We start from the raw sequence: 16,879 nt of genomic DNA, 5'->3' as shown, positions 1-16,879 counted from the left end.
CTCAACCCTAACAGCGACTATCTCTGTATTTGGCTGTGGTTACTTTTACCCCATCATTATTATAATTTTTATTAGATTATTATTATACGATTTATTAAAGCCACTATTTTTAATCTGTGCATGGTAGTGAAAGTTGCATAAAACTATGTACATACCAATTTTCTTTTGAATTGAGTATCTGAGTATATTTCTATTTCAATTTTTGAAAAAAAAAAAAAGAAAAATTCCAGAAAATCTTGTGGGAGATGAGACAGCACGGAGGTCGAGGTTTAAGCTTGATTGAGTTAATGTTATAAACATGATATGAGAGATTTTCATCAAAATATTAATTTTAATATTTCTTATTGTACTTTAAAAATTTTGAAAAAGTATTTCTTTTCCGACTTATAAAAACAGGACCTTTTGCATGATCTTCTTATATATCCAAGTGGACCAAGGGCGAGAGACAGATTGGGTCATGGAGAAGCAGATGTTTACAGCACCCCTCCCTCTCTAAGTTTTACTATAATTATTTGTCTTTGTTATTTGTCTGTCAAAGGCTGGGACGAGAACAACACTGGGACAACAGATTCAGTGAGTTTTATTTTTTTCATTATTGAATTTTGGATACATATGCTTTTAATTTTGTTAACATTTTACTTGAAGAAAAAAAATTATACAAGTGGGTCTGCCTAATTGTGATATTTGTTGAGAGGGAAATTCAGACAATGAAAACAGCATTTTTCAGGGAATATCAGTTTTATATTTAAAATTGTTTTTCTCTATTTCTTAAACCAATTCATCAGTTACTTTATAAAGACTTCTTTTTCATTATGGGATATACTCTACCTGTCATCTATATTTTTAAATTTTCACTATCATTAGGTTTAGGGCTCAAAGCCAGTGAAATTACGTTAAAGTGGGTCAGGGCTTAGATATGTTGTCTTATCATAGCCATTGTGAGATTGTGTATCTATGTGTTAGTCTTTGTATTTTTGCTGGTAGATTAATGAATGTGTGTTGCTTGTAATGTATTTTATTTCTTTGTACAATTATAGCCCATTCAAGACGTTATTGCCAGTGTTGATAGGTACGAGTCCCATTTTCACCCTGTGACCGAGTTGAAAGGAAAGGTAATATGTGACTTATTGTCTCAAAATGGTAGTATGTTGAGATGAATCCAACCCCCTAGTGAATTTAGATGTAAAATGACTTTAAAATATTAACCATGTTTATTTGCAATGCAAGCTATAGTTTTATTCTCCATCAAAACGAAGAGAAATAAACCTCAAGTTTCATATTTGAGGCTATGAATTCTATTTACAGCACCCAGTTCATCCCAGCATAAAACCACTTTGAGACGATGGGTGACATATAAATCTAAGATCAAAATGAAAACCTCTCATTAGATGCATGTTAACCTTTAATGACTTATGATCTGTTATTCATAATCCAAAATGAGTTGCCTCGGGAGCAGAATTGGAGTGAACTAGATGCTGACAATTTATTGTTATTGTTGTATTTAATTTATGTGTTTGCGGTTTTTATTTACAATGATCCCTTCTGTCCATTCTTGTTTAAATTTCAATATCAGTGTATGCTGCTTTTTTATGAACATCAAATGGCTTCATTGTTTTCATTATTTAATGTTGTGTTGAAATACGCCACGTAACTTTCATTTTCTCTCTCTGGGTGGGGTTCCTGACCTCTCATAGTGGGCAGGGAGGTACATAGTGTGTCTTCTATCCCCTTATATCTGTTTTCCAATTTGCTTTCTGTCTTTGTCTTGGGATGGGATTACTTGGGTTTTGTTCTGGCTCTGGCCGGAGTCCTGGCTGGGAGGGAAACAGTCAAATGCATAGTTATTGTTTTGGGAGCTGATATTTTTTTCCTTGTAAATCATCTCTCTGTTATGTATTATTATATTTGTTATTTTCAATGTATAATGTAAGCATTTGAGTGTTTTCCTCTTTGTTGGATTATGTGCTTGTGTCGGGATGAGACTTATAGGTGATGCGGGTGGTTGGATGGGAGCATCACCCTTGAATCATATACCTATGATGTTTGCATGGGTGTACGATCCGATAGTGATGTCGTTTCTTCTTCTCTTTACTAGCCTATCCTGCTTCTTTGGTTTGTGACTGTATTTTTGAAAGGGGATTTTTTTTTTCTGTAAATCTTCTGCCTGTTTGTTCTTGGTTATTTATAATTTAGCTTATGATATCTTTAGGTTATGATTTTGATTTACATTTGTACTATTTTTGTTAGATTGCTTTTTTTTTGTTTCAGCGGTCTCTCATATAACCTCAATTGTGTTGGAAGAGACCTAAAGCAACAAACAAACAAACAAAAAAAAAGACTTATAGGTGATCTCAAACTAAGTACATTGGTGGTATGCTCTTGGAATCTACTTCTGATCCCTATTTGTTCCCTGTTCCCCTATGTCTTACCTTTTCTTGGGTGCTTTAATTTTAATTCTAGAACTTTTTACTATCCCATTTTCTTCCTTTTTACTGGCGCTGATATAACCTAAATGTGTTGCAAGCGTCGTAAAACCCTTAAAAACAAAAACAAAACAATTTCATTTTCTCTGACAAGACAAAGTTTTTAATCCTTTGATTTTCTCTTCTCAGATTTTGGCCCTGTCTCTCAAGTCTTCAAAGATACACAGGTATCTCAGAATAGATCCAGATTTACAGCCATGGTATGCACCTACTTCTGTTGTGTAAAAATTAAAAATGTTATGTTTCATTAACTGTAGTAAATGGTGATATTTGATTTAGCATACAGCTGGACTGTGGTTCTGTTGACCTCATCATCGTCGTCATTGTCGTCATCATTGTCATCATCATCATCATCATCAATTGGGACTCCTGTATATTGTAAGAAATGTTTGTCATGGTAAATGCAGTCCAGTTATGGGGATTGGGGGTCTTGATAGCTCAGTTTGTAGAACACTCGCTTCACATGCAAAGGGATGAGATCAATTCTGAGTGAAGTCAATATTTTTTTTGACCTCCCTGTCCAACCAGCAGTGGTTGGATAGCGCAGTCTGTTAGATTTGGCGGATAGCACTTTGCAATAGATTAGTATCCTATCCATAGGGTGGCAAGCAATTCCTATTGTCTGCTTCTTGCTATAGAAACGGGGGTAAACTCCAACTCCATGAGCCAACGGGCTCTGAAAGACTACTGCTGTGGAGATTATCGGTAGATTCCTTCTTATATATTCATTTTATATTTCCTGAAGGAGGCGATTGATTGGGTATGAGGTTACTTGGGTTTGTTTTTTTTTCATGACAAACCTGTCCTTTCTCTGTCACAATTTCTCTTAGTTAAGGGGGGGAACAACACTAAAGGGTCATTTTTTTATTTGATGAAATACCCTAAACTTCTATGCACAGTCATAATGTATATGTATGGGAAGGATGATTGCATATAATTTTTTTCGAAAAAAGTTGTCCGTTGCTTTGGAAACGACGCCATATTGGAAAATAAACAACAAATCTTAATAAGTCAAAGGCTTTTTTGTTTATCAACCGTTTGCCACAATATTTGGCCAGAGGTAGAAAAAAGGAAAATAAAGAGGCTCTAGAAGCCAGATTAGTTTTAGTTCTTACTCGATTATTCCCCTTGAAAAAAAGTTACATAATTTCAAATTACTCATAAATTCTCTTTTTTTTTTAAAATCCGGCTCCTAGAGGACCTGTGTGTTTGTATGACACTCATTTGTAGAAAGTTTGAAGAAAATTGGTTGAAAACTGAGGGAGGAGGTTTTTAGTGACGAAAATTGCAGTTTTGAGAAAAACGCATTTAAAAGTCAAAGTAAACGAGTTCAGGGAAAAACTCTCCTCGCTTTCTGATTGGATTGTGACCACGTGACATAATTAAGAACAAAGTGATTGGTTGTTGAAGATAGAGGAGAGTTTGTACTTTTCATTGATATGTTTTTGCCTTTACTTAGTTATAAAGACTATTTGATATTCTTTCATGAAATAAGTCCACTGAAACTAAAAATGGGCAGGATTTAACCATACAATGGGTCACAAAATACGTTATTTTGAGTCGAAAAAAACTGAAGATGAAGATCTCATGCAATTTTTTATGCAGACAAATGGGCACATGACAACATCCAACCAAAATCTAATTTGAGCAAACTGGGTCAAAATTCATCATTTTTAATGTCGCTCCCCCCCCCCCCCCCCCCCTTAAAGTGTGTCAAAAGTAGAGACTCTCTTACTTTCTCTATTTCGATGGGGATTTCTACCAGTCTTTTGTTTGATTTTGGGTGACCTGGTCAGATAGATTCTAGGTTTTATGCCTGCTGGGTTCTTTTTGGGTGAAGTTTCCCATTTGTCTTACTTTTCTTAGATTTAGATGTCTGCGACCTAAGCATTGTAAGTGTTGAACTCCGAATACGTTTTGATAGTTCTGTGTGTTCTAAGAGACTTGAATGTCTAACACAAAAAAAACATACTTAACTAAACAAGACTTCTTAAAAAGAGAGAGAGAAAAATTCAACTTATTGAACATAGAAATAAGTAAAAGTAAACTAGATCTTCAGAGCTGTTAGGCCCATGAAGCTGGAGTTTATCCCAGACTCTATATCGGGAAACTGACAATAGCAATTTTCTTGCTACCCATTGGATAGGACACTAGTCTACTGCAATGTACTTTCCACCAGATCTAACAGACCCAGCCACCCTATCACTGCTGGATGTACATTGGGGAGGGGGTCAGAAAAAAATCCTTTCACGAGGGATTGATCTGGTTACCCTTGCATGTAAAGCAAGTGCTCTATCAAAAAATAAATAGGACGTAATAGAATCAGTGACTACTGCATAAGATTATTGAATTAGTTGGGGTTGGTTTTTTTTTTTTCTTCTTCATTCCGTTTTAGGAGTTTTGATGCTCAACCAGTCACGTTTGTCCAAGACAATGCAACATTCCATTCTATTGTGCCTTTACTGGATCAACTCCTGCACCATATGGATGATAGACATGAATTGTGGGAACTCTCAACGTTGAAATCCAGGTGATTGATTCATTTCACCCTGAAATTCATCCCAAGAATGTATTTACATACCTGCCAACCCTTCTGCTTTTGGCGGAATCATTCCTATTTTCACTCGATTTTCAAAAATGAACAAAAAACAGCAAGGAGGGGGGGGGGGGGGGGGGGGGGGGGGGGGGGGGGGGGGGGGGGGGGGGGGTAAATAGGTGAAATTCCTATTTTTTGTCTCAGATTCCTATTTTCAGGCGTTCTGATTCCACTTTTGGAATGTGAAGGGTTGTGCAGATCTGCATTTTTTTATCTAATTTGATTTAATGATGGGGCTCCCAATACTCAGTGGGTAGAGCACTCGCTTCACATGCAAATGGGACCAAGATCAATCCTGGGTGAATATTCAAGATTTTTTCTCAATCCCCCTGTCCGCCCAGTAATGATTGGGATAGCTGGGTCAGTTAGACCTGGCGAAAATGGTGGGAAGTACTTTGCAATAGACTGGTGTCCTATTCCAAGGGTTACAAGAAATTTCTAGTGTCTGTTTCACACTATAAAAACCAGGATAAGCTCCCACTCCATGGTCCTAATTGCTCTGAAGAAATGAAAAAACCCAAACAATGTATGAATTAAATGATGGGAACACTTGCGATTATTTTTTATTAAAAATTATGTTTTTATCGCATTTTATAAATCAATGATTCTTTCCCTAATATCTACTTTAAGGGCGTGTATCAATTATATTGATTGGATATGGCCAATTGAAGGCAGAGAGGTGAGGAAGTGAGAACTCCTTATAGTTTGGGACCAACCCCTTTATAATGAAATTCCATGAACACTGCCACCAGTGTATATGTGGATCATAAACACTGCCACCACATGTATATATATGGATCATAAAGTAGTCATTTAGAGCCATTAGACTCGTGAAGCCGGAGTTTATCCCGGTTTCTAGAGCATGAAACAGACAATAGCAATTGCTTGCTACCCTTTGAATCGCAAAGTACTTTCCACCATATCTAACAGACTCAGCTACCCAATCACTGCTGGGTGGACAGGGGAGTCAGAAAAAAAATCTACGACTGCACCAGGAATCGATCTCGGTCTCTGCGTGTGAAGCGAGTGATCTACAGAGCTATTGGGACTCCCATATATGGATCAAACAGACTACATTTAATGTTAAAATATTAAATTGTCAAAATTGAATGGAATTAATAGAATACTATGGAATTGAAACAATAAGTAAAATAATCAGAGAGTTCATAGAAGTACTCCTTGTTTGAGACACTCAATTTATTATTTATGCAAATCTTTTTTTTTTTTTTGCCTTTCCTTCTAGAAGAAGGGTGCCGATTTTCTGTATATTTACGGAATTCAGTGTGTTATAAACCCTCAGTATATTTTCAAATCACCTGGTGAATGGAAAAAAAAATATGACTACATACATAATTATGACTTTTTACTGGAGTTAAGCACTCAGAAAGGGGTCCGTCAATGCGTTTGTGTCGAGTTCAGTAAATTTTTGCCTCCTGAACCGGCAACAGTTTCTAGACAATTTACCAACCAATGAGACATTTTTGTCAACCTTAGACAGATTATTGACAGCATTGACAACAGTTAGAGATTGAGATATAAGTCAAATTTAGAGCAAAAATGCTTGGATTTTTTTTTTTTTAATACTCAAGTAATTTGAGAGTTAGATCTTTTACCCCTTGTTAAAATAAATATATTGAAATTTTAGTTTTGCCAATGAGTCTTTGATTGTGTCTTGTTATAATGAGCATAACTAGTTGTATATATATTTTTAAAGAAGTACGCTTTTTATTATTGCAGATTGAAAACACCATTTGAGAATGTTCTTGACATCATTACGGACACTTTGAAAACACGAGTATCAACTCTGCATAGATGGCAGGTTTGATTGCTATTTTACTTCTAATACTTCATTTATTTCAATTGGGTGGGGTCTTTGACCTCCCATGGTGGGCAGGAGGTCCTTTACTTTGTCTTCTATCCCTTTATATCTGCTTTTTGAGTTGCTTTCTGTCTCTATCTTGGAATGGGGTTACTTGGTTTTGTCTTGGCTCTTGTCATAGTCCTTGGCTGAGAGGGAAACAGTCAAATGTATAGTGGTACAGTTCACTCCAGATAATTGCAACTTTCGGTTAATTGCAACATATCCCAAGAAACAGAATTAATTCTTTATAAAAGTCACTGGCTAATTGCAACAAACTTTGGTTAATCGCAACAAATTTTTGCCCCTCAACAAGTGGTAAATTCAAGAAATCAAGCAAACAAAATATCATGATTAAATTTCATCATGGAAGAAATCGTGACATGTTGAAAAATCGATAGTGAGCGGGATTTAATGCTACATTAGTGTGTCACAACTCTATTATAGACAAAAGAGGGGGGGGGGGGGCTTTGCAGTATGGGTTCGTGAGGTCATCTGTGGCAAGGGGGCTGGGAATAGTTGTTACAACAGGTGGACAATGACAGTTTTAAAGAGATATCCTTTGTTTTGGGAATGACAACTGTGCTTTGTGACCAACGAGTTTGGTGAGAGCTTATAGTCTCTTATCACGGCTAATCTCTTTGGCTCTTAAAAATGTAGAGAACAAAAGAGTGAATGTTAATAAAATCTGGTTAAGTGTTGACTTGCATCAAACCTGCTTTTGCTTGAAAAAATATATACAGGGCTGCCATATGGTTTTTATTTCAATCATATTGCTCATTATGTGGTGGACTAAGAACAATGTTTACAACAACTGGTTTGAGTTTACCCTATGTGTGTAAAATGTTGCGATAGTGGACTGGAAACTCAACTTCGGTTAATCGCAACATTTTTGCTGATCCCAAGATGTTGCGATTATCCGGAGTGGACTGTAGTTTTTGGAAGTGACATATTTTGTTCTTGTAAATCATCTCTCTGTTATGAACTGATAGCTGTATTTTATTAAAAAATAAATCTTGTAAATATTTCAGTGTGTTCCTCTTAGTGGAAACTTGTACTTGTCTTTATGAGACCTATGAGTGATCTCAAACTATGTACATTGATAGTCTGCTTTTGGAATTTACATCTGTTGTCTCTTTGACCTTACCATTTTCTTCCTTTTTGCTGACGCTGATATGACCTAAATCTGTTGCAAGTGCCGTAAAACCCTTAAAAACAAAATAAACATACATTTCAAATCGTGTTAAGAAATATCTTAAATATATCTTGATTCCCTCAGGTCTTTAGACATGTCTTATGAATAATCCTAATGCTAAGTAGCATAACTACAATGCATTTTAATGTTAATACACGATGTACTCTTCCAATAAAATTACTAAAATGTCTTGTGACCTACTTACTTACTTAATCCTCTGTGTTCTTTCATTAATGCATACGGTCGACAGTAGGGAGGTACTTACTGTGTCTTCTACCCCCTATATCTGTTTTCCAACTTGCTTTCTGTCTTTGTCTTACTTGTAATGAGATTACTGGGTTTTGTTCTGGCCCTGGCCAGAGTCCTTGGCTGGGAGGGAAACAGTCAAATGTATTGTTAGAATTTGTGGAGATGATATTTTTTGTCTTGTAAATCATTTCTTTTATGCATTGTATTATTTTTGTTTTACATATGATTTGTAAACTTTTGAGTGTGTTCCTGTTAGCAGGGAACTGTACTTGTGTGTGGATTAGACTTTTAGGTGATCTCAAACTAAGTTCTTTGATAGTGTGCTCTTGGAATCTACATGTTTCCTATTTGAACCAATTTCCCTTTGTCTTACCTTTTCTTGGGTGCTTTAATTGTAACTTTAGAACTTTTTACTATCCCATTTTCTTCCTTTTTTACTGGCGCTGATATGACCTTAATGTGTTGCAAGCGCCGTAAAACCTTTAAAAACAAACAAACAGTAGGGAAAGCCAGTGACTACGAATCCCCCTCTGCCCCCCCCCCCCCCCCCCCCCCCCCCCCCCCCCCGCCAAGTCCAACCAAAGGATGTCATCCTTCTTTATATCGATCTTCTTCATGTCTTGAGACAACGGCCTTGATACCCTATTAAATGAAAAATGTCATGCATAATGTTTGAATGGAAGTCAATCATCCATTACATCATTAACATAACTACTTGGATCATTCGATTTATTTGCTCCAATTCTAATTTATTTGTGATCAACTTGGCAGAACAACTCTAAAGCTGATGAATTTGGTGTTTCCGAGAGTGAAATCATCGGCTTAATGCACAGAGTTGTGTTTGAAATGTCTACAGCCCTTGATCAGATGGAGATGGTGCTTGAACAGAGACAGAGCGCTTTAGATGATCGACTTTTAAGATCACGACAGAGAGATAATACAAAGCGACTCGTAAATTTGTGAGGAAAATGTTGAATTTAGTATATTTTGTGTGTATCTTTTTTTGAAATAGTGTATTCAAATAACAAGAGTACTTTGTAATGAACTAACTGTAATAAAAGTCATGTCCTGATGTAAAGCACCACAAAATTCTTTCTCTGTGAATGCTCTAACACATTCTATAGTCATCAGAAACTTTTTTTTTTCCCTTTAAAGGTTATATTGTAATAAAACTTTAAATGTCTCTTTTTGTTTACTTAAAATGAAATATTTTGAACATTTTTTAATCCAAGAACGTTATGTTAGGTTAAGCTCTCTCTGTGATTTTATTAACACATTTAGTTTAAATGAAAAATGAAAACATTTTCTGCATGGCATGTTCTATGAAGAATTTGAGATCTTTTTTGTTTTGTTTTCAGATTTCCAAATATAATTCTTGCTGTGAATTATCAGAACCTTTTATGGACGTGGCTCTTTAATCTAATGAACCAACCCTGTAAAAATATAGGCCCACTGTACAAGAAAATGCAAAAGTAAGATTTTGTTTATGTCTAATAATACCTTGGGTCCTGATAGCTCAGTTTGTAGAGCACTCACTCCACACACAATGGGACCAAGATCTATCGCGGGTACAGTCGAGATTTTTTTCTGATCCCCCTGTCCACCCAGCAGTGATACGGTAGCTGGGTCTGTTAGATCTGGCGGAAAGTACTTTGTGATGACTAGCGTCCTATCCAAAGGGTATCAAACAATTGCTTTTGTCCGTTTCACGATATAGAAACGATAAATTCTGATCCCGAATGGCTCTGAAGTACTACTTTGTTTTTCTTTAAAAAAAAAAATAATACTTAAGATTTATATAACTCACCTCTCAAAGATGTTTAACTGGATTCAATCATTTCTATTAAGTAGAATTCAAACAGTTTTTGTAATTGAGTCGGAAGCAAAGGACATGCCTGTGAGATAGGGGATCCCTCAAGGAACTGTCTGGGACCCATTTGTTTTTTAAAATTTATATGAATGATGTTAATAAAAATCAATCTCCCAGAACAACTTACAGATTGTTTACAATTTACAGACGATTTTTCCTATATAGACAAATTAACTTTTAAGATGGCAACACGTTTTTACTGCATTATTTATACATGATAGGTATAAGAAGTGTCTAATTTATATTTATCTATTTATTGATTTGTTTATTTATATAGTTATTTTTTCATTCATTTATCTATGTATCTCTGCTGTTGATAATTTTTCTCAATTCTCATTGTGGATTTTTTTTTTCTTTTAATTTTTTTATTCTCACAGATTTTTAAAGGGTGCATTACAATTGGTAGAAAATTTGAGGACATACACGTCAAAGGATAACAATAAGTGGACAAAAGCTGATGAAGTTCTTGTCACATTGGTACAAAAGGGTGTGGAATTCACAAATGGGATTCATATATGATTTAGCATATTATTATGGTGAAATGATTATTATTGTTATATTCACAGGACATGATCAATTTGCCAAGTTTGTCGGCTGTATTCGCCATTCACAATTTACCTGGGTGGGGATCCTGACCTCCCATAGCGGGCAGGGGGGTACATACTGTGTCTTCTATCCCCTTATATCTGTTTTCCAACATGCTTTCTGTCTTTGTCTTGGAATGAGATTACTTGGTTTTGTCCTGGCCCTGGCCGGAGTCCGGGATGGGAGGGAAACAGTCAAATGCATAGTTATTGTTTTGGGAGATGATATTTTTTTCCTTGTAAATCATCTCTCTGTAATGTATTATTGTTATTTTTAATGTATAATGTAGGCATTTGAGTGTATTCCTCTTTGTTGGATTTTGTGCTTGTGTCTGGATGAGACTTATAGGTGATCTCAAACTAGGTGCATTGGTGGTATGCTCTTGGAATCTACATCTGATCCCTATTTGTTCCCAGTTCCCCTATGTCTTACTTTTGCTTGGGTGCTTTAATTGTAATTCTAGAACTTGTTACTATCCCATTTTCTTCCTTTTTACTGGCGCTGGTATAACCTAAATGTGTTGCCAACGCCGTAAAACCCTTAAAAACAAAACAAACATCACAATTTACTGTATTTAAAAAATATTTATACAGTGTTTATTCTTATCATATGTTTGGTTTTTAGCCTTCTTTACCATTTTTAAAAAGATATATTCTGCAGGCATTAAAAAAATCTCCTTTATATTTTAAAAATTCAATTAAAAGTAAAGAAAAGGAGTAATGAAACATTTTAACACAATGTACTTAAGTTGATTTCTTTCCCATCTTTGACATGGAAATAACCTCTCTCTAAAGTTCCTCTTTTGTCAGCCACCTTCCATTAAAAACGAGAAAGCTTTGTGGGGTTTTGTCAAAGTCTTTTTCTAATGTTCCCATCTCTGTACAAATGCAGGAGATAGCCAAACGGGTGGTGTCATTGGAGGAATGCAAAGGTAGGGTTGTCAAATATTGCTTTAGGAGTTATGTGAGGTAGGGAGGGGCAGTATTTTCCAGACAACGATAAACTAGGACACATGCTTTGAATTTGGCCTTTTTCTCAACAGCCAGTGAAATGTTCGAAGGAGAGGCGGCAGAGTCAAACCTTCGCCTTTGAAAAACCAATCTGGCAGCAATATTTTGGACCATCTTCAGACGCCTGAGCTTATTTTCTGAGACACCAAACAACAGAGCATTTCAGTAATCCAGCTTTGAAAATAAAAGAGAAACGACTAATTTCATGGTGGTAACATCCTCAGAAAAGAACTGTCGAATACTGGTGCTGATATGACCTAAATATGTCGCCTGCACCATAAAACCCTTAAAAACAAAACAAACAATTCCCCTCCTTGTTCTCCAAGCAAACGAAGTCGTATTCTAAATTCTACAAATGGTATACAGCGATGTTCTAACAAGTGTTGCTTTGCAATGATTTTTCTTTTGAGGTAATGTCTGTCGGTCTGCACGTTATTGTCTACGTTTCTTTTGACGTTTGCAATCGGCGTATGTGGAATATTGTTGGAGTGTAACAAGTCATTGTGAACTAATGCATACATATACTTTGTTAAGGGAGTCAGATGTTGCTTTTACCAAGTGTGCTTTAGCTGTCTTTGATGAATGGGTTACTGGTGTACTTGAGTGTTTCAATAATGACTGTTGATGTAATGTCTTGAAACACCTCTGGTTTGAGGTAGATGTTGCAGTGGTTTCCTATAAATGGCCTACTGTGATGCGTTGTTTATCTAATATTCTATCGTGAGCACATTGATCCAGATATTTTTGTCAAAGGCTTGTGTGTGGTTTTTGGATAATTGTTCTTAGGCTATTCTAAGCTGTCCTTTCCGTGAGTGGTCAGTACAGAGATGATTCTCCATGACAGTACATCCAGAAGAAAATATTTATTTGCTCACGTAAATTCACCACCACCTTCCACTCTCAGTTATTACAATACTTTCAAAAAAGACTGACTCTTTTCTGTCTGATTAGGATGAGTGTCATCTTATACGTGTTTGTCAATCTCATCTGCAGCTCTTTTTAATAAACGGTGATGTTTTCGACTAATCCCTTTTTTCCTTGTAAATCATCTCTCTGTTATGTATTAGTATATTTGTTATTTTTTAATGTATAATGTAAGCATTTGAGTACTTTGATGGTATGCTTTTGGAATCTACATCTATTTCCCATTTGAACCAGTTCCCCTTTGTCTTACCTTTTCTTGGGTGCTTTAATTGTAATTCTAGAACTTTTTACTATCCCATTTTCTTCCTTTTTACGGCGCTGATATTACCTCAATGTGTTGCAAGCACCGTAAAACCCTTAAAAACAAACAAAACATAAATCATCCCTCTTATGCATGTATTGTTTTTGTTTTACATTAATAGTTAGTTAGTTAGACAAGGATGCAGTCAATGTATGTCACAAGTTTCTATGATCAATGCTAGTTCAAGGTAAATTATTATTTTTTTTGTCTTGTAAATCATCCCTATTATGATAGAATATATGGTTTGTAAACACCTCAGCTCCCCTTATAAGACACAGATGCAGTCAATGTATGTCACAAATTTCTTTGATCATTGTTATTTCAAGGTAAATTACTGGTTTATTAATTAATCTTATGTAAAAAAAAATCGTGAAATTATTTACATAATTGAATAAATCTTTTTTTTTCAGAAAATAGAACTGGATTTACAAAAATAAATTTTGATTTCTTAAATGAAAGAATTCTTTTAGTTTCTTCATGTATTGATTACAAACATCAAAATGTGTACCACCGGCTCTGAAATGAGCTTTTATATAGATCAATATCCACTAAACATGCTCAAAGCATTTTACAAGGGGTCCCTGACCAACAGCAACACTTCAATATGTAGGACAGGATATGACGCCTGTTAGGCGTTATTACAATTCTTTTGGACAGAGAAATGCTGTTAACGGTCAGGTACTCATTTTACACCCGAGTACAGTGAGATAATGTGAGTAAAGAGCCTTTTCCAAGGACTCTACTATGCGCCATGCAAGGCTTAAACCCAGGACCTTCTATCAAAAAGCGAGTCATACCACAAGACCACAAAACTCAAAACAATATCGGGTCGGGATGATCTAGATAAAGAAAATTGCCAATGAGAAAAATTTAAGTGTTTGGAGGCAGGGAGGCACTTTCTCTGTCTTCTATCCCTCTCTATCTGTTTTCCAACACGCTTTCTGCTGGGTGGGGTTCCTTACCTCCCATAGTGGGCAGGGAGGTACATACTGTGTCTTCTATCCCCTTATATCTGTTTTCCAATATGCTTTCTGTCTTTGTCTTGGAATGAGATTACTTGGTTTTGTCCTGGCTCTGGCTGGGAGAGAAACAGTCAAATGCATAGTTATTGTTTTGGGAGCTATTTTTTTCCTTTTGAACCATCTCTCTGATGTATTATTATATTTGTTATTTTTAATGTCTAATGTAAGCATTTGAGTGTATTCCTCTCTGTTGGATTTTGTGCTTGTGTCCGGATGAGACTTATAGGTGATCTCAAACTAAGTACATTGGTGGTATGCTCTTGGAATCTACATCTGATCCCTATTTGTTCCCAGTTCCCTTTTGTCTTGCTTCCTATTGGATGCGGTTTAATTGTAATTCTAGAACTTTTTACTATCCCATTTTCTTCCTTTTTACTGGCGCTGATATAACCTAACTGTTTTGCTATCGCCGTAAAACACTTAAAAACAACACGCTTTCTGTCTTTTGTCTTGGAACGAGATTACTTAGTTTTGTCCTGGCCCTGGCTGGGAGGGAAATCTTATGTAAAGTTGAAGTTTTGGGAGGTGATTTTATTTTCCTTGTAAGTCATCACCCTGTTTTGCACTGTATTATGTTTTGTTATATATTATATATGCTTTGTAAACATTTGAGTGTTATTTCTCTTAGTGGGGACCTATGCTTGTGTCTGGATGAGACTTTTTAAAAGTTTTAGGTGATCTCAAACTAGGTACTTTGATAGTGTGCTCTTGGAACCGATTAGCTGGGGACCCTAGTATGGTCAGTTCTTCTTGTGGCGTCACTCCGCTTGTTGTTATTTTTAGACAGCCTCTAAGTGAATAGTGAGAGCTCACTAAATTTATATCCATCAGACTATAGATAGTATGCGCTTGGCAAAGAAGCTCACAACATTGCCATCCGGAAATATAAGGAACCAACACATAGCCTTAAACGTTTATGTATGGTTAATACATTTGAGTAAGAATTTCTCATAAACACGGATGGCAAAAACAATAATAAAGACCCGAGTGACGTCAACTTCATTCTATCTATCAACATTTCAGGTTATAGTTTTGTGTGTTGGTTATGTTTTATAATTAATTTGGCTGGCGGATGTTGTGAGTATTTTAACTAAATGCATAGCATCAATCGTCAAAACACGAAAATTGTGTAAAGTTTATGTGTTGTTACATTGAGGAAAATGAATTTCACTTCTTCAACTGACAGAAACTAACAATTTCCTTCCTCTGGTCATTACAACTTTACAATTTCCTTTTTTGACGTCTGGTTCATCCCAGCATAATTCGTTTTGAGGCGATGGGCCTCATATTACAGACCTGCCTACCTCCACGAACTCTCAAACTGATGTTAATATAAAGATCTGCAATTCGATAAACTTGAAAACGAAGTTTTGTTGCCTGAGCTAGAATATAAAGGAGTTTAAAGTATTAATTAAGTATTAAGGACAAATTCATAATAATTGTTCACAATTAACAATAGATCAAGTTATGTCTGCAATGTTAATACCCCCGAAAACCTTAGATTCCACTATCAGTGATACGGTCAGATCTTGTGTAAATTACTATGTGATATACTGGTCTCAGATTCCAACATTTCTGGGTGGGGTTCCTGGCCTCCCATAGTGAGCAGGGTGGCACTTACTGTGTCTTCTATCCCCTTATAGCTGTTTTCCAATTTGCTTTCTGTCTTTGTCTTGGAATGAGATTTCTTGGTTTTGTCCTTGGCTGGGAGGGAAACAGTCAAATGCATAGTTATTGTTTTGGGAGACGATCTATTTTTTCCTTGTAAATCATCTCTTTGCTATGTATTATTATATGTTATTTTGAATGTGTAATGTAAGCATTTGAGTGTATTCCTCTTTGTTGGATCTTGTGCTTGTGCACGAATGAGACTTATAAGTAATCTCGAACTAAGTACATTGGTGGTATGCTCTTGGAATCTACATCTGATCCCTATTATTTGTTCCCAGTTCCCCTTTGTCTTACTTTTTCTTGGGCGCTTTAATTGTAATCTAGAATTTGACTATCCCATTTTCTTTCTTTTTACTGGCGCTGATATGACCTGAATGTGTTGCAAGCGCCGTAAAACCCTTAAAAACAAAACAAAACAGATTCAAGCATTTGATTTTTAATTAAGTAAATGCACATGAGATAGCAAGCGACTTCAAATCTTCAAATTATATTCATTTGCACCCCGCACCGGAACGCTCTTCGTGAATCTTGTGTGATCACATCAGATTTAGATACCGTCAATCAAAGATTACCAAAATTCTTCAGACTAAACACCAACAATGACTGTCACTGTCACATTCAACAACTCACTCTTTCCGCCCTCGAATACAAATAGATACACAGAATTAAATCGACTTCAAGTAACATTCAGATTCAGATCACATCCCTGATCCAGACCAAGGCCAAAGCCTCGTGGATCAAGAAGCACCCAGAATATAATATGAAAAGTGACCCAATAAGGCATCTCAAAAGACAAGTTCACGTTGCCATTTTCACACGTAATAATAATAACAATAATAATAATACTGAAAACATATAAAACTTTTCCTCCGAGACACCAGATTCCAATCGCTTAAATTACAAATTACCTTGGCTGAAACATACTCATTCACACAAGCACACATACACACACAGCACAACACAAACCAGACCCATATCTTGCTTCTCATATCATCTCCTAAAAACGAAACATAATATGTTTTAAGCGAACGTTTAAAAATAGTCAAATATTCTTTTTCACGAATACTCTGTGGCAAGGCGTTCCAAACAGAGAGTCCAAAATGAGAAATGGATCT

General features: G+C 35.9%; 1 protein-coding gene across 1 annotated transcript; it reads left to right on the top strand.

Annotated features, from left to right (window-relative positions):
• Positions 1–379: 379 nt before the first annotated feature.
• On the top strand, positions 380–13,524 carry LOC144966302 (uncharacterized). The gene is made up of 8 exons (XM_078902530.1): positions 380–573; positions 1,038–1,112; positions 2,613–2,683; positions 4,879–5,013; positions 6,817–6,898; positions 9,153–9,340; positions 9,740–9,853; positions 10,629–13,524. The coding sequence occupies exons 4-8, from the start codon at positions 4,967–4,969 to the stop codon at positions 10,768–10,770; spliced, it is 573 nt and encodes a 190-aa protein (XP_078758656.1). The 5' UTR covers positions 380–573; positions 1,038–1,112; positions 2,613–2,683; positions 4,879–4,966; the 3' UTR covers positions 10,771–13,524.
• Positions 13,525–16,879: the final 3,355 nt, after the last annotated feature.

The sequence above is a fragment of the Berghia stephanieae genome, chromosome 1 (assembly GCF_034508935.2).
Source record: "Berghia stephanieae isolate SIO BIC M18660-M18661 chromosome 1, UCSD_Bste_1.3, whole genome shotgun sequence".
Classification (NCBI taxonomy): domain Eukaryota; kingdom Metazoa; phylum Mollusca; class Gastropoda; order Nudibranchia; family Aeolidiidae; genus Berghia; species Berghia stephanieae.
Note: the sequence above shows the minus strand (reverse complement) of the source record. Positions and strands in the feature narration are given on the sequence as shown.